The sequence below is a fragment of the Lepidochelys kempii genome, chromosome 8 (assembly GCF_965140265.1).
Source record: "Lepidochelys kempii isolate rLepKem1 chromosome 8, rLepKem1.hap2, whole genome shotgun sequence".
Taxonomy (NCBI): Eukaryota; Metazoa; Chordata; order Testudines; family Cheloniidae; genus Lepidochelys; species Lepidochelys kempii.
This window is the reverse complement of record NC_133263.1, coordinates 106,751,019-106,774,024: the sequence shown is the minus strand read 5'-3', so window position 1 is coordinate 106,774,024 and position 23,006 is coordinate 106,751,019. Positions and strand designations below refer to the sequence as shown.

At 56.6% G+C, this 23,006-nt stretch overlaps 1 protein-coding gene across 5 annotated transcripts in view; it reads left to right on the top strand.

The window, feature by feature from the left end:
* Window positions 1-373: 373 nt before the first annotated feature.
* IPO13 (importin 13) overlaps window positions 374-23,006 on the top strand; it is a 68,760-nt gene continuing 46,127 nt past the window's right edge. For 2 of the 5 annotated variants that reach the window (XR_012160517.1, XR_012160516.1), the window contains exon 1: window positions 374-678. Coding sequence is in view for 3 of the 5 variants with exons in the window: in XM_073357968.1 (XP_073214069.1) it covers window positions 616-678 (63 nt within the window). In the remaining 2 variants the exon portion in view is untranslated. The remainder of the gene's footprint in view (window positions 679-23,006) is intronic. The other 3 variants (XM_073357968.1, XM_073357966.1, XM_073357967.1) reach the window with 3 other exon arrangements.

The window sequence follows — 23,006 nt, the reverse complement described above, 5'->3', positions numbered from 1 at the left end:
CCCACCGTGCCGCCCCCAAACCCCGGCGCTGGGCTGCAGAGGGCGGAGCCCAGCGGCACGCCGTTCCCCTCTGGCCGCCAGGGGGCGCCGGAGCGGCCGGGAACTACAACGCCCAAGATGCATCGCGGCTCGGGGTCCTCATTGCGGCCGGCCGGGCTGCGCCTGCGGGGAGAGGTGCCGGGGCTGGCGGCGGCAAGAGCGAGGGCCGGGTCCGGTTCTGGTTCTGTGGCAGCCGGCGAGGCGAGGCGAGGCGGCGGGCCGGCCGGGCCGGGCCGGGCCGGCAGCGCGGCGGGCAGACCCCTCCGGCGAGGCCCCCGCCCGGCGCCGCTGTCAGGCAGCCAGGGCAGCAGCGCCGGGGCGCGAGCGCGGCGCCCGCAGGCCTCGGACCCGCCCCCCTCGCGCACGCGCCCTGCCCCCCGCCGCGCGCGCCCGCGCCAGCGCCCCGCCGCGCGCCCGCTCGCGGCTGACTGAGGGCGCGGACAGGCGGACGGACGGACGGACAGCCCCCCCCCGCGGCGCCTCGCGCCCCCCCGCCATGCCGCCCCCGCCGGGCCCCCCCGCGCTGGGCCGCTGAGGCGCCGGCAGCGCGAGCCCCCGCAGCCCCCCCGCGCAGCGATGGAGCGACGGGGGCCGGCGGCGCCGCAGAGCCTGGACTTCACGGTGGAGAACGTGGAGCAGGTGAGCGGGGCGGGGCCCGGCCCCCCCCGGGATCGCCCGCCCCCCCGCTGTGTCTGGCCCCCCCCGGATCGCCCGCCCCCCCGCTGTGTCTGCCCCCCCGGGATCGCCCGCCCCCCCCGCTGTGTCTGCCCCCCCGGGATCGCCCGCCCCCCCGCTGTGTCTGGCCCCCCCCGGGATCGCCCGCCCCCCCGCTGTGTCTGGCCCCCCGGGATCGCCCGCCCCCCCGCTGTGTCTGGCCCCCCCCGGGATCGCCCGCCCCCCCCGCTGTGTCTGGCCCCCGGGATCGCCCGCCCCCCCGCTGTGTCTGCCCCCCCGGGATCGCCCGCCCCCCCCGCTGTGTCTGCCCCCCGGGATCGCCCGCCCCCCCCCCGCTGTGTCTGGCCCCCCCGCTGTGTCTGGCCCCCCCGGGATCGCCCGCCCCCCCCGCTGTGTCTGCCCCCCCGGGATCGCCCGCCCCCCCCCGCTGTGTCTGGCCCCCCCGGGATCGCCCGCCCCCCCCCGCTGTGTCTGCCCCCCCGGGATCGCCCGCCCCCCCCGCTGTGTCTGGCCCCCCCCGGGATCGCCCGCCCCCCCCGCTGTGTCTGGCCCCCCCCGGGATCGCCCGCCCCCCCGCTGTGTCTGGCCCCCCCGGGATCGCCCGCCCCCCCGCTGTGTCTGGCCCCCCCGGGATCGCCCGCCCCCCCCGCTGTGTCTGGCCCCCCCGGGATCGCCCGCCCCCCCCGCTGTGTCTGGCCCCCCCCGGGATCGCCCGCCCCCCCCGCTGTGTCTGCCCCCCCGGGATCGCCCGCCCCCCCCGCTGTGTCTGCCCCCCCGGGATCGCCCGCCCCCCCCGCTGTGTCTGGCCCCCCCCGGGATCGCCCGCCCCCCCGCTGTGTCTGGCCCCCCCCGGGATCGCCCGTCCCCCCGCTGTGTCTGGCCCCCCCGGGATCGCCCGCCCCCCCCGCTGTGTCTGCCCCCCCGGGATCGCCCGCCCCCCCCCGCTGTGTCTGGCCCCCCCCGGGATCGCCCGCCCCCCCCGCTGTGTCTGCCCCCCCGGGATCGCCCGCCCCCCCCGCTGTGTCTGCCCCCCCGGGATCGCCCGCCCCCCCCGCTGTGTCTGCCCCCCCGGGATCGCCCGCCCCCCCCGCTGTGTCTGCCCCCCCGGGATCGCCCGCCCCCCCGCTGTGTCTGGCCCCCCCCCGGGATCGCCCGCCCCCCCGCTGTGTCTGGCCCCCCCGGGATCGCCCGCCCCCCGCTGTGTCTGGCCCCCCCCCGGGATCGCCCGCCCCCCCCCGCTGTGTCTGGCCCCCCCCCGCGATCGCCCGCCCCCCCCCGCTGTGTCTGGCCCCCCCCCCCGCGATCGCCCGCCCCCCCCGCTGTGTCTGGCCCCCCCCCGCGATCGCCCGCACCCCCCCCCCCGCTGTGTCTGGCCCCCCCCCGGGATCGCCCGCCCCCCCCCCGCTGTGTCTGGCCCCCCCCCGGATCGCCCGCCCCCCCCCGCTGTGTCTAGCCCCCCCCGGGATCGCCCGCCCCCCCCCGCTGTGTCTAGCCCCCCCCGGGATCGCCCGCCCCCCCCCGCTGTGTCTGGCCCCCCCCGGGATCGCCCGCCCCCCCCCGCTGTGTCTGGCCCCCCCCGGGATCGCCCGCCCCCCCCCGCTGTGTCTAGCCCACCCTGGGATCGCCCGCCCCCCCCCGCTGTGTCTGGCCCCCCCCGGGATTGCCCGCCCCCCCCCGCTGTGTCTGGCCCCCCCCGGGATCGCCCGCCCCCCCCCCGCTGTGTCTGGCCCCCCCGGGATCGCCCGCCCCCCCCGCTGTGTCTGGCCCCCCCCGCTGTGTCTGGCCCCCCCCGGATCGCCCGCCCCCCCCCCGCTGTGTCTAGCCCACCCCGGGATCGCCCGCCCCCCCCCCGCTGTGTCTGGCCCCCCCCGGGATCGCCCGCCCCCCCCCCGCTGTGTCTGGCCCCCCCCGGGATCGCCCGCCCCCCCCCCGCTGTGTCTGGCCCCCCCCGGGATCGCCCGCCCCCCCCCCGCTGTGTCTGGCCCCCCCGGGATCGCCCGCCCCCCCCCGCTGTGTCTGGCCCCCCCGGGATCGCCCGCCCCCCCCCCCGCTGTGTCTGGCCCCCCCGGGATCGCCCGCCCCCCCCGCTGTGTCTGGCCCCCCCCGGGATTGTCTGGCCCCCCCCGGGATCGCCCGCCCCCCCCGGGATTGTCTGCCCCCCCCCCGCGATCGCCCGCCCCCCCCGCGGTGTCTGGCCCCCCCCCGCGATCGCCCGCCCCCCCCCCGCTGTGTCTGGCCCCCCCCCGCGATCGCCCGCCCCCCCCCGCTGTGTCTGGCCCCCCCCCGCGATCGCCCGCCCCCCCCCCGCTGTGTCTGGCCCCCCCCCGCGATCGCCCGCCCCCCCCCGCTGTGTCTGGCCCCCCCCGCGATCGCCCGCCCCCCCCCGCTGTGTCTGGCCCCCCCCCGCGATCGCCCGCCCCCCCCCGCTGTGTCTGGCCCCCCCCGGGATCGCCCGCCCCCCCGCTGTGTCTGGCCCCCCCCCGGGATCGCCCGCCCCCCCGCTGTGTCTGGCCCCCCCCCGGGATCGCCCGCTGTGTCTGCCCCCCCCCGGATCGCCCGCCCCCCCCGCTGTGTCTGTCCCCGCCGGGATCGCCCACTGTGTCTGCCCCCCGCTGTGTCTGCCCCCACCCCCAGGATCACCCGCCCCCCCCGTGCTGTGTCTGCCCCCCCGCTGCCTCTTCCCCCTGTGCTGTGACTGCCCCCTGGCTGTGCCCTGGGCTCCCCGGGGCATCGCTTCCCCCACGCCCCCAGCGCTGCAACTGTCCTGGCCCCCCGCCCTGGAGCATCACCTGCCCCAGCACAGTGACTGCTCTGGGCATCCCGGCTGGGGCCCCCCTGCCCTGGGGCATCGCCCCCCCCCCTTGGCAGCCGGGGCTTGGCCTGGGTGCCAGGGCTGGTGCACAGCCTGCCGGTGCCGTGCTTTGCCCAGCTGTCGCAGCTGGTGGCTGAGCTAGCAGCAGGGGGACTCTGCTCCCCACGGGGTGACTGCGCGTCAGTGTGGAGGAGCCTCGCCAGGGCGGCTGGCATCCCTGTGGAGCAGCCAGACTGGGTTTTTCTTTGGTTTTTGCCTCCACCAAGGGGTGTGCTGCTGTTGGGGTCAGTGACAAGAGCTGGTGCAGGTCAGCGGGTTTCACCCAGCCGCGGTGGTTTGCTCCTGCCTGTTTGCCTCACCGTGCCACTCCCCACTGGCCTTCCCTCGGGCTGTGACCCCCAGGGCCCTCTTTGGAGACAGCCCTTAAAGGTGACCCGCAAAGGGGACAAAGAACGTGGGCTTGTGGCCTTTCTTGCTGATGGACATGAAGGGCTGGAAGGTGTGTTTCTTCCCCTGCTTGTTTTGTACATTGGACATTCAGATGCTGTCTGGCATGCCAGTGAAATGACACTACAAGAACCAGCCTTCAGCAACAGACCCGGGGTGGGGGGGGAGGTGTTGTCATCATAACGTTCTGGAGAAAGGCCCTCTCAGTAAAAGATTCAGCATCTACATCCTTCCAGTGCACATCTCTGAGGCCCCCTAAGGCCTTGTCTCTGCGAGGGAAATCGGGGCCCAGAAGTCCCTGCTGGTGCCACACTAATTGTGATCACAATGATGGAAATTGGAATGCAGACATTGGTCAGGTGTCTTTTAAAATGTCACTGTCTTTTGAGCAGGGTTAGTGGACATGTGGCTGGTCTGCCCTGGGGAGCTGCTGTGGTGGGAGAATTTGAGAAAACCTCATAGTGCAACCTGTGAAGTAGGTCAGGAGCATTCTCCCCATTTCACAGAGGAGGAGATCCAGGCCCAGAGCAGTCAAGTGATATGCCAGAGATCAGTGGCAAAGCTAGGGGTAGAATTTGGGCGTCTAGTGTTTTGCTGAGAGATGCAAGTTATTTAAACTTTTAATTTCTCTCTTCAAACCCCAAATTCAACAAAACAAACCCCTCCCAGGAGTTCTGACTCCCAGTCCTGTGCTCTAGTCACTGGCGTGAGCACCACAACTCTCCCCACGGCCCAGCAGCTCTTTGAGCAGAAAGCTCCTCTCCTCTTCTGCCCCATGGAGCAGCAGTGCCCGCTTGCTCATGACATTGGTGTGTGTTTTAACTGATGATGCTGTTCTCCCAGGGAGGCTCCTAGCATTTCTTGCAAATAGGCCAAGGGGCCACGAGCTAGTTACTTTCACCACCTCCTGCAGTTCCCACCCGGTCCTCTGTTTTTTTTTGAGGAATAGGTCTTGTGGCCAACTGGGTGATCCATGTGCTGCAAACCCTACTCCGGTGTCGCCAGATTCATGCCGTTCTTGGGGTGGTGGGTAACTATAATACGCACTTCTATCGTGTCGGTTGCTATAGTATTTGTGTGCGGTAATGGTCAGTTCGTTATGCAGCAGCCCAGTGGGTTATCAAGAAAACAACCTTGTTAGCCTGCCACTCCCTTGGCTACAGAGGGTCAGATGAGCAGACTTCTGTGTATAGTCTTAGAATCGTAGGACTGGAAGAGACCTTGAGAGGTCTAGACCAGTCCCCTGAACTCAAGGTAGGACTAAGTATTATCTAGACCATCCCTGACAGGTGTTTGTCTAGCCTGCTCTTAAAAATCTCTGACAGTGGAGATTCCACAACCTCCCTAGTCAATTTATTCCAGTGCTTAACCACCTTGACAGTTAGCAAGTTTTTCCTTATGTCCAACCTAAACCTCCCTTGCTGCAATTTAAGCTTGTTGCTTCATGTCCTATCCTCAGAGGTTAAGGAGAACAATTTTCCCCCTTCCTTGTAACAACCTTTTATGTACTTGAAACTGTTATCACGTCTTTCCCCCCCCTCCACCGACCCCCTGCAGTCGTCTTTTCTGCAGACTAAACAAACCCAGTTGTTTCAATCTTCCCTCATAGGTCATGTTTTCTAGACCTTTAATCATTTTTGTTGCTCTTCTGTGGACTTTCTCTACTTTTGTCCACATCTTTCCTGAAATGTGGTGCCCAGAACTGGACACAATACTCCAGCTGAGGCCTCATCAGTGCAGAGTAGAGTGGAAAAATGACTTTTTTTGTCTGGCTTACAAGACTCCTAATACATCCCAGCATGAGGTTTGCTTTTTTTGCAACCATGTTACACTGTTGACTCACATTTAACTTGTGGTCCACCCTGACCCCCAAATTCCCTCTGTAGTAACATAGTCCTCCTTGTACAGGACACTTCATCTGATGATGATAAAGCACTTTATAAACGTGAATTAATCATCAGTCTCTCTGCAGAGAAGGTGAATCCTGTATAAATAGAGAGAGATGGTGATGCGACTGGCCTCAGGCTATACAACGCCAGAGCTGGGAGTAGAACCCAGGTATCCAAGCCCTGTATTTGTATAGTGCCTAGCACAGTGGGCTCCTGGTCCATTACTCGGGCACCTGGATGCTATGGTAATGTAGAGAATAATTAATAATCTCTCTCCTGCTTTAGAAACAAAAGGACACTGGCAGTTAGCTTTAGACCACAGTTATGTTTTTAAAAAGGCTTTTCAACAGAATAGAAATATTGTTAAGAATGTTCTACAATATCAGTGAAAAGAGGGTTCTGGTTGCACATGTCCTCCTTCAGGGTTGTGGATCACACTAGAGCCTGGAGACCCCCAGCAGTGGGGGGCAGTGTCAAGCATTGTGTCAAGCACTGGACAAATACATGAAAGAGGGAAATCTTACAACCTTCTATAAGGCAAAATAATGATTACAGGCAAGGAAAAGCTTCCATACAAAGAGAGCAGTTCTAAAGGGGATGTGGTAGAGGGTATAATAAGTGATGACTGGGCTAGAGATGGTGGCCATCTGCCACGAGAACAAGAGTCAGCCAATTCCACTGAAAGATGACAAATGGAAAATTAAGCAAAAGAAATAGTTGTTTATGTAATTAACTTGTGGAACTCATTGCTACAAGGGGTCGTTGAGATCAGGAGCTTAGTAGGATTAAGAAAAACTATTGGACGTGCATATGGATAATAGAGGATCCATAAATACAGCTTTACTGATGGGAAGTGTGTATGTGTTGTGGGAGGTGCCAAGCAGTCAGGTCATTCCCTAATTGCCCAGTGGGTGGTTTCTTGTGCGTTCTGCTGAACCATCTGGTCCTGACCACTTGTGGAGACAGGACACTGGCATAGCTGGACCATGGGTTTGATTGGGTGTGGTGGCTGCTCTGTCCCTGAGAGACTGCAGTTGTTTGTAACAATTATACACTAGCCATGAGCACAGCGAGAGTGTACAGAGTCATTCAGGTAGTAGGTAATATTTGGTATTTGCCCCTGCAGGCTACTGGCTTAACCATTGTCTGGAGCTAGAGAGCCAGAAGGTGACGCTGACCTGTCTGTTGTTGCTGTCTGAGACAAATTAAACATGGTAAAAAATGAAGGACAGGAAGTGGGAGCTGAGTGGCCCAGTGCACAAATGTTCTTCAGGACATTGTTACAAGGACCCAAGGTGGGGGGGAATATGGCTCTGTTTGGGGCTTGAGCACCCCACTTGTCTACTTGCCTCTGGTGAGCGAGAGGATCCTACACCAGCAGTGTCTGCAGAACTTAGCTTTCGTTGTCAGAAAATCAACCTGTTTCTAGCTCTTACAATTGTGAAGCGCTTTCAGGGTGTGATTGATAAGGTGAGATCTGCCTCAGCCTGCAGCCAGCTGCAGTGCCTCTGCTAGTGCTCAAGGCCTTCCTAAGCAGTGGCAGAGTAAAATGAACGAGTCTGTTGCACTGATGCTATCTAGAATCCAGTGAGCATGCTCCTGCTGCTTCTGGAAAAGCTCTGACCAGTATCAAGGCCAGCCAGGCATTTAAGTTAACCATGGAGTTGAGGACAACACACAAATGACTGCTGGCGAAGGCAGAGTAGCAGAGAACTTTCCTTACAGTAGCCAAACGGCTCTGGGGCTTGGTTTGAGGGGTGAGGGGTGGGAGACAGAGGTTCTCTTTCACAGCCGTATCTGTGGGATGGGTGAGCTTAAAATGGATTAGACATGCACTCTCCAGGGGCTGCTCAACAGATGGATCCAGTAACAAGCTCCAGAGACAGCCAGTGGGAATCCCAGTATCCTCCCCTTTCTCAGAAAAAACAGATATTGGTTTTCTCACCAAGGCGTTGCCCCTGGGCTCGCTCGAGGGCACCTCATTCATGTTTGTCCCGGGTCTATGTCTGGAAGGCTTACTCCTCTGCTTAGTAGGTGGCCTTGGTCAGGACTCTAATCCCATCTCCGACACTGCCATCCTTTGTGCCTTGGGTGAATCTCATCACCTCTGCCTGGGCTGTCCCAAGTCCACGGATCTACAAAGTGGGGACAATGCCCCTGGGAAGGGTGTGGGGCTGGTAGTGAGGATTAGTGAATCTCTGCAAAGTGTTCTATAAACGCGGAGCTCTGCAGTCTAATCTGCATACGTTTTAGTCTACTGGATCATTCTGCTCCTGAATTTTCCCCCAAGGGCGCACGCAGACAGAGATGGCTCTTTTGTTTGCGCCAACAATAGAACAAATGTTGGCTCTCTGAAAGGTCAGTGGCACTCCGGGTGGTGATTAGCCTGGCATGTGCTGGGTGAGTTGCTGGTGTGCAGAAATGGAGCTCTCCATGCTGCTCTGGAATGAGGCTCCCTGCAATCTCGGAGTAGGTAAATGTGCTCACTCGGATCTGCAGCTTCCCTTCCCCCAGCCTGCCTGAGCCTTTCCCTTTGCAGGCCTGGCAATCTCAATATTGTGCTTTCCTGTAGCTGCAGCTCCGTGCTGGATGGGCTCAGAACTGCTGGGGAGCTGTTCTGGATGAGGGGCTTCACAATTTGGGGGTGTGGCCCTGTTGGTGGGAGTGGGGTTTCGGGGGCAGAGCCCCAGTAGAATGAGTCACTGCCCAGATTGGGCATCAATAAGAATTAAAGGCAGCTCTAGAGACATGGGGCTGGAATCACTTAGTGCAGTGTAAGCAAAGCCCTGGGGTTCAAAAGCCCTTTGCAGTGACAGCAGGAAAATCTCCTGCATCTCTGCTTTTCCAGAGCAGGGTTTTGGACTATTCTGAGACAAACTAAGTAAGAAATTGGGTCTTGCTGGGGGCTGGACTCCTGGGAGGGCTACTGGGGGAGCAGCTTTGTCTGTTGAGTCTAACAAATAGACAGCGCTCCTACTGGGCTGGGTTTTCTCTGCCGTTTGAGTTTTATGGCAGCTCTAGTAATGACATCTGACAGGACTAGAAATGTGAGGTTCTGACTCCCATCTGGGTCAGGTTAATGCAAACACTGGTGCTTGGAATATGAATGGTTTAAGGGAATTGGGAGTGGATTATGGAGCCTTTCAGCTCCAGGCCACTTGATCTAAGCCAGCCCCGAATAATGGTGGAACGTTATTATACACTGAGTGTTGATGGTGCGGCCTCCATCCAGACAAATGGCTGCAATTTAAACACTTTACTGGTGTCTCAGTAGAGCCCAAGGATAAGTCGGGAATCTTCTTTTGCCTGTATAGGGGGCAGGTGCACTTGCGGTCTGTGCTGCACTTGCTCTGTGGATATACAGGCTCTATAGTGTGTGAATCCAGCACCTTTTGCTTGCATGAAACTGCCAAAGAGAGAGAAAACTGGTGGGCAAGGTGGGGCTGTGAGGTTTTCCTAGGCACGGCAGCCATGGGCTTGGCCAGGTCTCCCTTTCACCCTCCTGCTGGCGCCGTTGGTTTATCCTGAAAGCTCACTGCAAACAGCTAAGCAGCAGGTAATGCTATTGGTTCCCAAGACAGTGCCAAGGACTACACCCACCCCAGGTGCCTGGGAGAGCTCTTTGGAACCATATTGAAATGTGCAGCCCATAATCTTGCTGTGGTCTCTCAGTGCTGAGCTCCTTCCTGGCAGACGGGAGGGGAGAGGCCCCCATCTCTAGCTGATGAGGCTCAGGAAGGTTTTCCTTGCTGTCAGAGGGTCTCCCAGCTCCTGGGCTCTAGAACTTCATTGCTTTCTTAAGCCAGGCTTTACAGGGAGAAGCTGCACTGGTTTAAGTTAAATCACTTTAAAAGCCAAATTACTTAAACGAGTGCAAGCCGGGGTGGCCGCGCATGCATCAGTCAGTCCTGGCTGCTGTGCGCTCCCAGGGGGCCTGGGCTGGCTTCCCCTTCCCCTCACACCTGCTGGTGAATGAGGCTGAGCTCGCGCAGGTGGAAGAGTCGGCTTGGTGACAGGAAGGGCTCAACAAGCCAAGAACGCCAGCCAGTCCCCAGGGCCTGCTTCCTGAGGCATAGCCTGTGCGTAGGCAGGTAGGCAGAGGCATTGGGTCTTGCCCAAGGCAGGGCTGCCCCGATGGCACCAGCCTCGTTTCTGGGAGGGAGGCATACACCACCCTGCAGTATGGCCTCCTCTCTGGTCTAGCTGGATTATTGCATGCTGATACCTGACTCTGCTGGCCACACCTCCATGTGAAAGCAGAGTCAGCAGGCTGAATTGTAGGACTCTTGTCTTGCCTTTTGGTCCTCGCTGGGTTGAGATCTGCAGTATCCAGCACTGCAGCTGGGGGACAGGGAAAGGAGGCTAAACCTCTCTTTCCCTGCTTTAGATGTATTTCATCTGCCCCAAATACCTCGCACCTTTGAAAACAAAGAAAAGCCCACAACTTTCCTGGATGATTCAATATCCAGGCTTCTATGGAAACCCCAGTTGCACCTACTCCCTTTCTGCTGGAGCTGTGGCTGATCTCCTTTCTGCATCCTGCACTTTGCTTCCCTGCCTTTCCCCCTTTGCAGTGCTGGATCATTTTGCTGATGTGCCCTCTCTGACACACTATGGTGCGCATTTATAGGGCTGTGTATGTGACAGGTTGGTCACAGAAACCCCCTTGGGGCTGCCAACTGATGTGCAGAGACTACTTCTGCCCCTGCTTTCCCTGCCCTCCCAGCTTGGGACTTGAGTGCCCTGCCTGGTTTGAGCAGGGCACCCCCCCCCCCCCCCCAGCAGGTTCTCGCCTGCAGCCTTTATGCAGTTTCCCGGGCAGGGGTGTTACCTCCCCACTCCTGGCTCAAGTGACAGGCTCTCAGGTCTCCCATCCCCAGTGAAACTCCCCTGCCACATTCCCACGTCAACACTCCCCCGTCCGTGCTGCATCACATCTCTCCCCCCTTCAACACTGAACTGAGCGGGGTCACTCTCACTAGTGACCTGGGGAAGTTCAGGGCCCCCTCTCCAGGACAGCGCATCCACTATCAGGTTGGCACTTCCCTTCATGTGGACCACGTCCATGTCCTAATCCTGCAGGAGCAGGCTCCACCTCAGGAGTTTGGCGTTGGCTCCTTTCATCTGGTGTAGCCAGGTCAGGGGAGAGTGGTCGGTGTACACGGTGAAGTGTCGTCTGAAGAGATATGGCTCTAGTTTCTTAAGGGTCCACACCATGGCCAGGCATTCCTCCTTGATGGCTGCGTAGTTCTGCTCCCGGGGTAGCAACTTCTTGCTCAGGTACACGATGGGGTGTGTCTCCCCCTTTTCATCCTCCTGCATTAGCACCACCCCCATCCCATGTCTGAGGTGTCGGTGAACACCACAAAGGGCTTGTCAAAGTCTGGGTTTGCCAGAACTGGGTCACTGACCAGAGCCTCCTTCAGCATCCGCAAAGCCTCCTGGCACTGCTCGGTCCAGACGACCTTCTCTGGCTTCCCCTTCTTGCATAGCTCAGTGATGGGGGTGGCTATGGCGCTAAAGCGGGGCACAAACCTTCAATAGTATCCTGTCAACCCAATAAAAGCTTGGACCTGCTTTTTGGTGTGGGGAGCGGGCCAGCCTCTGATCACCTCCACCTTGGCTGGTTCCGGCTTTAGGCGGCCGCTCCCCACCCGATGGCCCAGGTAAGATACTTCAGCCATCCCCACCTTGCACTTCTCCGCTTTTACAGTCAGCCCAGCCCCCTGGAGTCTGTCCAGCACTTGTCTAACCTGGGACACATGGTCCTCCCAGGTCTGGCTAAAGACACAGATGTCATCAATATACGCCACGGCAAAACTCTCCACCCCCCTCAGGAGCTGATCCACCAGGCGCTGGAAGGTGGCCAGTGCTCCCTTGAGGCCGAAAGGCAGGGTCAGGAACTCATAGAGCCCCAGAGGGGTGATAAAGGCCGATTTCAGCCGGGCATCTGCATCCAGCGGCACTTGCCAGTAGCCCTTTGTAAGGTCCATGGTGGTAAGGTATCGAGCTCCTCCCAATTTGTCTAGGAGCTCATCAGGCCTGGGCATGGGGTAGGCATCAGATACAGTGATGGCACTGAGCTTCCGATAGACCACACAGAACCGGACCGACCCATCCTTTTTGGGGACCAGCATCACCAGCGAGGCCCAAGGGCTGGCAGATGGTTGGATCACCCCCAAAGCCAGCATGTCCCGGACCTCTCTTTCCAGGTCCTGAGCAGTTTTCCCTGTGACTCGGAAGGGGGAGCATCTTATCGGCGGGTGCGACCCTGTCTGCACCCGGTGGACAGTCAGATTAGTGCGTCCAGGCTGGTTGGAAAACAGCTGTCGGTACGGATGCAGCACCCTCCTGATCTCAGCTTGCTGGGCAGGGGTTAGCTGATCCGAGAGGGGAATTGTTTCCAGGAGGGAGCCAGCCCTGGTCTCAGGGAATATATTTACCAAAGGGTCATCTCCCTGCTCCTCCCACTGTCCACACACGGCCAACACCACATTCCCCCTGGCATAATATGGCTTCATCATATTCACATGGTATACCCGGCGGTGGTGCACCCGGTTAGACAACTCCACCACATAGTTTACCTCATGTAGCTGCTTGACAACCTTGAAAGGACCTTCCCAGGCGGCCTGTAGTTAGTTTTTTCTCGCGGGGATGAAAACCATCATCTGATCCCTGGTGGCATAGGTGTGGGCCTGCGCCGTGTGGTCATACCAGACCTTCTGCTTCTTCTGGGCTCTGGCCAGATTCTCCCTGGCCAGGCCCATGAGTTCAGCAAGTCTCTCTCGGAAGATCAGGACATACTGCACCACTGACTTTCCATCGGGAGCGGCCTTCCCCTCACGTTTGTCTCTCATCAGGTCCAGGGGGCCCCTTACCCTCCTTCCATATAACAGTTCGAAAGGCAAAAATCCGGTACCTGGGGTACCTCCCTGTACACGAACAGCAGGTGAGGTAAGTCCTTGTCCCAGTCCTGCGGGTGCTGGTTCATAAAGGTTTTCAGCATCATCTTTAGCTTCTCATTGAACCTTTCCACCAGCCCATTGGACTGGGGATGATAGGCTGAGGTCCAGTTGTGCCAGACCCCCCATTTCTCCCACAAGCACCGGAGCAGGGCCAACATGAAGTTGGAGCCTTGGTCTGTCAAGACTTCCTTGGGGAACCCCACTCGGCGATACTTCTGGGGGACCACCAGCTGCCTCCTGATCCCACAGGACTCCACTTCCCTTCGGGGAGCCCCTTCTCCCACAGGAACCTCTCCTGGCAACCTCTTCTCATGGTCTGTCCCACACTGAGGTCGGCCAGGTCCCTGAGCTTCCACAAGGAGGGATCTTTCTGCAACTCGGCCTGGAACTCAGCGGCTGGGGAAGGGATGGGGTGGAGCTGGCCTGGGGTACTCTTCCCTCCTGAGCAGGTGGTAAGCTGGCAGTCCCCCTTGCCTGGGCCGTCTGCCCCTCATCGAGCTGGGTCCCTACCCAGTTAACTGTGGGTAGGTTGGGTCTGCTCAGTCTGTCCCTGAGCCTGGGGCACTGGGGTCCGTATGTGGCCTCTCTGGCCACAGTGATAGCAGCTCATGTCACGTTGGTCCCCTTGAGCGGGTCGGATGGTCCTCACGCCAGGTGTTCCCCTTGGGGAAGGGGGTTCTCCATATTTCCCCACTGTGAGGTCCCATGCTGACTCTCTCTCTGCATCGTGGGGGGTCCTGTTCTTTTGGGACTCCTCCCTGCTGCCCCGTGACCGACTGTTCACAAACTCGTCGGCCAGCTGCCCTGCGTGCTGGGGTTTCTCTAGCTTTTTGTCCACCAACCACAGCCTCAGGTCGGAAGGGCACTGTTCATACAGTTGCTCCAGTACGATTAGGTCAAGCAGGTCCTCTTTAGCTCGGGCCCCAGCTGTCCACTTGCGAGCATATCCCTGCATTCGGTTGGCCAGTTGTAGGTAGGTGACCTCAGGCGTTTTACGCTGACTCTGGAACCTTTTCCTGTACATCTCAGGGGTCAGCCCAAACTCACAGAGCAGGGCCTGTTTGAACAGTTCGTAGTTCCCTGCCTCTGCCCCTGTCATTCGCCTGTACACGTCCACAGCTTTGGGGCCCAGTAAGGGGTTGAGAAACTGGAGCCTGTCTGCAGGGTCAACCCTGTGCATCTCGCAGGCATTCTCAAAGGCCGTCAGAAAGCTATCTAGGTCCTCCCCCTCCTTACGCTGGGCCAGGAAGCACTTATCAAAGCTCTTTGCAGTCTTGGGTCCCCCCTCACTCACTGCAGCCAGGGCCCCACTGCTCCTCAGCCTGGCCAGCTCCAGCTCATGCTGATGTTGCTTCTCCTCCTCCTGCTCATGCTGATGTCACTTTTCATGGTCCTCCAGCTCCCTCATTTTCATTTCCCTCTCCCATTCCATCTGCCTCCGCTCCAGGGATGGGGAGCTCCGCCGGGAGGATCCCCTGCTGGCTGCCAGAGTCAGGGTGCCCTCGGTATTCACTGGGCTTCCCCAACCCCTCCCCTAGGCATAGGTAGGAAGGGTCTCGGGATGTCCTCGTCAGCAGTCTGACTCCTCCCAGCCCGGTCAGGCCCCAGGGCCCACGCTGCGTCCACCGGGCGGCTTCCCTCAGGGACAGGGATCGGGTCATCCAAGCGATCCTTCTCCTCCAACTGGGCAATCAGCTTTTCCTTGGTGGACCTCCCAACGTGCAGCTCCCTCTGCCTGCACAGCTCCACCAGGTCACTCTTAAGGCGTTTAGCGTACATCTCCCTGCTGGCCACTCGCAGGCCTATGCAGCTTTCCACGGTTTCCAGGAAGAACCCCTCATGTGCCAGTCCTTCTTGAGGTCACCACCTCTTTGCCAGGGTCGAGCTGCAGACTCCTCTGCCCCTGGGACCACTTGGTGCAATCCCCCAGGGGACCCTGTTACTGCAAAAGTCCTTCTCTCTGGTCACACACTCCCGGGGTTAACCGCCCTCTGAAACCGTCTCTCCCTGAATCTTCAGCACTCCTGGTCCCCGTCAATCCCCCTTCGTTTTACTGCTCCCCAGTCACTTACTGCAGGAAGCGCCGTTCACGGGGTGCAGTACATCCCACCACTGCCACCAGTTGTCACGGAGTGTGGGGGAGTCCGGGCCCTGCACCCCTCTTCCTGGGATTTACCGTGACTCTCAGCCAGCCAGTAAAACAGAAGGTTTATTGGACAATAGGAACACAGTCTAAAACAGAGCCTGTGGGTACAACCAGGACCCCTCAGTCAAGTCCTTCTGGGGGGCAGGGAGCTTAGACCCCAGACTTGGGGTTCTCTGTGTTCCACCACCCAGCACCAAACTGAAACCAAAACCCCCCCAGCAGGCTCTCGCCTGCAGCCTTTGTCCAGTTTCCTGGGCAGAGGTGTTACCTCCGCCCTCCCCCCACTCCTGGCTCATGTTACAGGCTCTCAGGTCTCCCATCCCTGATGAAACTCCCCTGCCACATTCCCAGGTCAACACTCCCCCCTCCCTGCTGCGTCAGGCCTGCTGCAAACCCAGACCCAGCTCTGAACCAAGTCCCCTAACAGCTGTAGGCTTAAACTGAAAGCAGCTTAAGAAGTGTTCCTGTCTTTAACACTCAGATACCCAGCTCCCAGTGGGGTCCAAACCTCAAATAAATCCATTTTACCCTGTATAATGTTTATACAGGGTAAACTCACAAATTGTTCACCTTCTATAACACTGATAGAGAGATATGCACAGCTGTTTGCCTACCCCCTCCCCCTCCCGGTATTAATACGTACTCTGGGTTAATTAATAAGTAAAAAGTGATTTTATTAAATATGGAAAGTTGGATTTAAGTGGTTCCAAGTAGTAACAGACAGAACAAAGTGAATTACCAAGCAAAATAAAATAAAACAAAACACTTAAGTCTAAGCCTAGTACAATAATAAAACTGAATACAGATAAAAACTCACCCTCAGAGGTGTTTCAATAAGTTTCTTTCATAGACCGGACACCTTTCTAGTCTGGGCATAATCCTTTCCCCTGGAACAGTCCTTGTTCCAGCTCAGGTGGTAGCTAGGGGATTTCTCATGATGGCCGCCACATTTGTTCTGTTCCACCCACTTATATATCTTTTGCATAAGGTGGGAATCCTTTGTCCCTCTGGGTTCCCACCCCTCTTCTCAATGGAAAAACACCAGGTTAAAGATGGATTCCAGTTCAGGTGACATGATCACATGTCACTGTAAGACTTCATTACCCACTTGCCAGGACAGACGTATATAGTGAATGCATCCGACGAAGTGAGCTGTAGCTCACGAAAGCTTATGCTCAAATAAATTGGTTAGTCTCTGAGGTGCCACAAGTACTCCTTTTCTTTTGCGAATACAGACTAACTTGGCTGCTACTCTGAAACACGTGTACGGGAAGACTTATAAGTAAAACAGAGCCATCTACAGTCAATTATCCTGGTTGATGGGAGCTATCAAGATTCCAAACCACCATTAATGGCCCACACTTTGCATAACTACAGTAGGCCCTCAGAGTTATATTTCATATTTCTAGTTTCAGATACAAGAGTGATACATTTACACAAATAGGATGACCACACTCAGTAGATTATGAGCTTTGTAATGATACCTTACAAGAAACCTTGTGCATGAAGCATATTCCAGTTACATTATATTCACGCTCGTTAGCATATTTTTATAAAATCATATGGAGTGCAACGTCACAGCGTGAATTCCACTCAGCCTTCCCAGTGGGTCTTTGGGGAGCAGACACCCCAAGTCTTTTCCGTGGATAGTGAGATTTGGTTTTGATCACCTCCTTTGAGACAGGGCAATACTGGACCTGCATGCTGTGACAGTTGCCGTGGCTGCCTTCAGATGAGGAGACTGAGGAATAGAAAGACAGGTGCATCTGTTTTCTTCAGAAAATTTTACTGCCCATTTACTGATGCCAGAATAGAGAGATCTGCAGAGACTTCTGAGGCACACGGCTGGATTTGGAGGGGCTTTCTCTTTCCCAGTGTGTTGCTGAGAGCAGCAGCATCTCCTGAGCTGCATCTTCTCCCAAAGCAGCGGAGACATGACTTAGATGGATGTATGGCCTTGCCAGAGGTGAGGGCAGGTGTTTGCGGGGAAGTGTTTTGAGGGTCCTGGGACATTCACGATTGCATCAAGTTCCTTTGCTCCCAGTTAGTAATATTAGATTTATTTAAACTCGATGAGTCGAAAGAATAGTAAATATGGCAGGCGACCAGCTTGGCTTAATGGTGAAATCCTAGCGGATCTTAAACATAAAAAAGAAGCTTACAAGAAGTGGAAGGTTGGACATATGACCAGGGAAGAGTATAAAAATATTGCTCGGGCATGTAGGAATGTTATCAGGAGGGCCAAATCGCACCTGGAGCTGCAGCTAGCCAGAGATGTCAAGAGTAACAAGAAGGGTTTCTTCAGGTATGTTGGCAACAAGAAGAAAGCCAAGGAATGTGTGGGCCCCTTACTGAATGAGGGAGGCAACCTAGTGACAGAGGATGTGGAAAAAGCTAATGTACTCAATGCTTTTTTTGCCTCTGTTTTCACTAACAAGGTCAGCTCCCAGACTGCTGCGCTGGGCATCACAAAATGGGGAAGAGATGGCCAGCCCTCTGTGGAGATAGAGGTGGTTAGGGACTATTTAGAAAAGCTGGACGTGCACAAGTCCATGGGGCCGGACGAGTTGCATCCGAGAGTGCTGAAGGAATTGGCTGCTGTGATTGCAGAGCCATTGGCCATTATCTTTGAAAACTCGTGGCGAACCGGGGAAGTCCCGGATGACTGGAAAAAGGCTAATGTAGTGCCAATCTTTAAAAAAGGGAAGAAGGAGGATCCTGGGAACTACTAGCCAGTCAGCCTCACCTCAGTCCCTGGAAAAATCATGGAGCAGGTCCTCAAAGAATCAATCCTGAAGCACTTGCATGAGAGGAAAGTGATCAGGAACAGCCAGCATGGATTCACCAAGGGAAGGTCATGCCTGATTAATCTAATCGCCTTTTATGATGAGATTACTGGTTCTGTGGATGAAGGGAAAGCAGTGGATGTATCGTTTCTTGACTTTAGCAAAGCTTTTGACACGGTCTCCCACAGTATTCTTGTCAGCAAGTTAAGGAAGTATGGGCTGGAAGAATGCACTATAAGGTGGGTAGAAAGCTGGCTAGATTGTCGGGCTCAATGGGTAGTGATCAATGGCTCCATGTCTAGTTGGCAGCCGGTATCAAGTGGAGTGCCCCAAGGGTCGGTCCTGGGGCCGGTTTTGTCCAATATCTTCATAAATGATCTGGAGGATGGTGTGGATTGCACTCTCAGCAAATTTGCGGATGATACTAAACTGGGAGGAGTGGTAGCTACGCTGGAGGGGAGGGATAGGATACAGAAGGACCTAGACAAATTGGAGGATTGGGCCAAAAGAAATCTGATGAGGTTCAGTAAGCATAAGTGCAGGGTCCTGCACTTAGGACGGAAGAACCCAATGCACAGCTACAGACTAGGAACTGAATGGCTAGGCAGCAGTTCTGCGGAAAAGGACCTAGGGGTGACAGTGGACGAGAAGCTGGATATGAGTCAGCAGTGTGCCCTTGTTGCCAAGAAGGCCAATGGCATTTTGGGATGTATAAGTAGGGGCATAGCGAGCAGATCGAGGGACGTGATGGTTCCCCTCTATTCGACATTGGTGAGGCCTCATCTGGAGTACTGTGTCCAGTTTTGGGCCCCACACTTCAAGAAGGATGTGGATAAATTGGAGAGAGTCCAGCGAAGGGCAACAAAAATGATTAGGGGTCTGGAACACATGAGTTATGAGGAGAGGCTGAGGGAGCTGGGATTGTTTAGCCTGCAGAAGAGAAGAATGAGGGGGGATTTGATAGCTGCTTTCAACTACCTGAAAGGGGGTTCCAAGGAGGATGGCTCTAGACTGTTCTCAATGGTAGCAGATGACAGAACGAGGAGTAATGGTCTCAAGTTGCAGTGGGGGAGGTTTAGATTGGATATTAGGAAAAACTTTTTCACTAAGAGGGTGGTGAAATACTGTAATGCGTTACCTAGAGAGGTGGTAGAATCTCCTTCCTTAGAGGTTTTTAAGGTCAGGCTTGACAAAGCCCTGGCTGGGATGATTTAACTGGGAATTGGTCCTGCTTCGAGCAGGGGGTTGGACTAGATGACCTTCTGGGGTCCCTTCCAACCCTGATATTCTATGATTCTATGATTAAACTCCACCCAGGGCAAACCTTTGCCACAGTTCTTAGTGCCTTCCTTTGCCCTGGTAGCTGAATAAGTGGGATGTCAGCGTGGCTGTCCAGTTCCCAGCTCCGGTGCTCTGTCCTGGCAGGCCTTGGGCTGGAACCTTCACTGCCAGCTGCATCCTGTCCTGCGTTCCGTCCTTGTTGCAAGGTGGGGGAATCTCTGTCAGGGAGGCCAGCGGGAATTCTGTCTCTTATGTGTTTGCCTGAATTTGTCCCTGAAAGTGACAAAGCTGTTGGAAAGACGCGCTGTGTGTGCGTATGCTGAGGAAGCTCCTCTCACCATTAGCCCTCTGCCGAGGCTGCTCGGTCCCTGACCCACAGTTTCCCTGCTGTTCCGGTCCTGCGCTCTCTTGCAGCTCTGCTGATGCACTTGTGCCATGCAGGTGTTTTCCTATCCTACCTGTGCTGCTGCAATAGGGTGGGCTGTTGCTGCTGTAATTATTCTCCCCCTTCACCTCCACCGCAGAAATAGCCAAGCCTAATGCCATCGCCTCGGGATGGTCTACTGAGGCTTCAGGCCCTCCCAGGCCTAACCTGCCATTGCTGAATTGAGAATGATGTGCCTGAGGAGTAACTGGCTTGGCTGGAGGCCCCTCAGTGTGTTGTGTAGGGAGGGGACGATGTGGTTACTGCAGGATTGACCCAGCGTCATTGGCAAGGCCTTTGTCACCCCACCTTCCACTCACCTGGGGAGGCAGTGCTGGCTGCCAGCAACCCTGCAGGATCGCTGGGCCTGGCTGGCGGGAAGCAGCAGACTGCCCATTTGGTCTGAAAGAGAATGGACTTGTACATGGGGAGCCCTAAGAAAATGATACTGGCTTGTCCCCAGTGACTGTGCTTGATGAGGAATGAGCTGGGAATTTCCATTTTGTGCCCTGTGTTTGACTGCCTGCTCTCGTTAGGCAGAACAGAGAGTATCCCTATCCAGTCGTGGGTGGGGGGGGGAAGGTGGTTGGCTTTCCTGGGGGGCCTGGAGCTCTGGTTACTTGGTGTAGCCATGGTTTCCGTTGCTTGGTGGCAGTAGGCAGGGCTGACGCAGGAATAGGATGTTGGCTGCGTGGGTCTGCCTTTGGCCAGTGGGAAGGGAGCATCTTCTGCAGGAGACAACGCAAGAATGATTCCTTCTGGACATAGCAGCATGATAGCTTCTGCCAGCCAACAGTGCCGTCCTTTAGAAGTGCAGCCCCCACTGTCTTTGCTTTGTGGGGGCTGCCAGTGCTAGGTCGCTGGGGCCATGGCTCGCATACAGGCACTGTGCTCCTGAATTCGCTGCCTGATGTCTTCCAGACCTGCTTCACAGGCATTGCACCAGCACCTGCATTATCTCTGTTTGTTCAGCCAGATAAACCCCCTGAGGTGCGGCATCTTGCTTTCATGAGGCTCCTGGGGGATAGCAGGCTAGTGTGAGAACATACAGTGAGTTCCTGGTATGTGGGGTGCAGGCCTGACTCTGTACCTTACCCCCTACTGCAGGGCACTGTGAATCCTATCAGCCCTCCGACTCCACTGACTGGTCTTGTCTGGGCACCCATCTCTGGTGAGCCGGCAGCCCCCACTCTTATTTGTTTACCTAGAGTGCTGTCAGGGAGACAAACTGCTATTTTTTTTTTGCTCTGTGCAGAAGCTCATAGAAGGTGAAGAAAGGGAGGGGAGGGCTCCAGGGATGCTAGGTCTCTGGCAGGTTCCAATGCTCCCTTCTTAAAATATTAGTACTAGGATGAAAGCTCTAAAGCCATCAGCTGGCACTCAGGCTCCTGGGGCTTGCTTGTTACTCCTTTCGCTGCCCCCCAACATAACCAGATTAAAAGCCCTGAGCTGTCTCTAGTGTGCACCTGCCCTGTCACAGTGGGAGGCTTGTCAGAGTTCCCAGGTGGCTGCTATGCTGTGCAGGTAGCTAGGACCTTACCAAAGCTTAATGCACAGCATTGTAGAGCAGAGACACTCCCAGCTGACAGCAGGCTTACCTTACTTTCACTCCAGCGGAGTTCTGAGATGTTGGAGAAACCTCATCCTCTGGTCGAGAGCATGCCAGGCCGGCCGGGCTGTTTACAAGGTCTAAGGTTACCTGGTCAGCTGTGGAGAAGCCAGCTCTGGTGTCAGACACACAAACAGTGGGCGGGGCAGAATCCACAAAGCCCTCCCTGGAGCTGTCACTTCCCTCTCTATCCACCCCTCCCTGCCCCCCCCCCTCTGAGTTTCGTTCCTTTTTCTTTTCCTGGCATCAGACTAATGTGCTTGTGCTGGTGATCAGGAGACTTCATTGTAGAGCCGAAGCCATGGTCCAGCAGGACTGAAGCAGCCTGGAGTGACAGTCAAACAGCAGCAGGTGCCAACACTTGCCTCTCAAGAGCCCTGGCATGAGAACTTCGCAGTGACCTTGTCTTCTCTGCCTGGGGGCATGGGTGCACATGCACTGAGGGGACATTCTGTAGAGCGCAGGTCGCCCTGAAGCGTGCTCTCCCAGCTCAGCATGCCCTGGGTAATACGTGGTGGGGTAAAGAGAGAGCACTGCTACACCCAGTGTAAGAAATTGGGTCAGATTAGACCAGATTTCAGTCGGTGCCTGTCCCAGTGGGTCTGCTAGCTGGATTTCTCACTGGCATGCTGCAGGCAGTGACAGATTCCGGGCACAAATGCAGCCAGTCAGAACACTCCACATCAAACCCAAATCAGCAAGCCCCAGCGCAAACACCTCTTCTTGTCTCTAGCTGCCTTCCTGTTTGGTTTTTTAATGCAAGTTCTGTTTCATAACAGGAGTGAGGTTCTCCAGGTAGCACATTGTTGGGTGAGGACTGTGCTTCTCAGGAGGCTCCTAGCTGCTATAGCTAGATGTGTAATGCTATGTGGAGATTTCAGAGTGGTTAAGCACTCAAACGTCAGGAAGTGCCAATGGCAAAGTCAACAGTGCAGCCTTAACTCTACCCCCATACCTGTGTGCAGCATTTGGATTGTCTCATTACCTGATTGCACACTGCTTCCAAAATATCGCAATATAATGTAGACATGTGCCTTGCCTTTGCCTCACAGCAGGGAGCTCTTGTCCTAGCTTTCATTTTATGCACTCACATTTTTCTCAGTGTCACAGTGCACTAGCCAGGTGTGGATTTAGACTGTGTGCCAAGGTCTTTTGTGTCTAACACAGGTACAGTATTTTAATAGTTTACACTGCAATCCTGCAGCTGATTCTGGCTGGTCAGCCCCCTCTGAAATTGGTGGGGTCCATGCAAGCACCAGGCTCTGCATGCTGAGAGCCAGTGGCAGGATCAGGCTCTCGTCAGCAACTGTGTATTACGTATTCTTTAATCAGAACCCACTGCCACCTCAGAGGATGGGCTTGCACCTGCATTAGCTTCATAGTTGGGTGGGCTGTCTGTGCCAGCACATTTTCACCAGTCGTCTGCCATGTTGTACTTAATGTGTAATGTTGTGTAAGAATTGTTTCCTGCGCGCTTGTCGTTTAAATGACTTTAATGGACACTGTCTGACATACGCACAGGAGTTCACTGTACTACAAATTGCTGCACCCAAGCTTGTCGATGAAACTGCATGAAACCTTTGTATTTTATTTGAGAAACTGTATGATTGAGTAATCGCAGACTCTGATGTAATGCATAATGGTGCGTGCAAAGGGGCAGAATTAGGGTTATATCTTCGGCCTTATCTTTGGCATCTCCTAACGATTATTATTCGACGCTTGTAATGCAGTAACATCTAAAGGTCATGACCAGGTTGGGTCCCGTTGTGCCAGGTGCTGTACAGATGTGATGGTCCTTTAGCAGAGTACTCACCAGGTTCTCCAGTTTGATGTGAGATTTTTTTAAATCCCCTGATATAGAGGTACTCAGCAGGACCCCTTGGACTGGCCTGACCACACACTTTGGGATGGCACAGGAGGAAGCTCCTCTCCT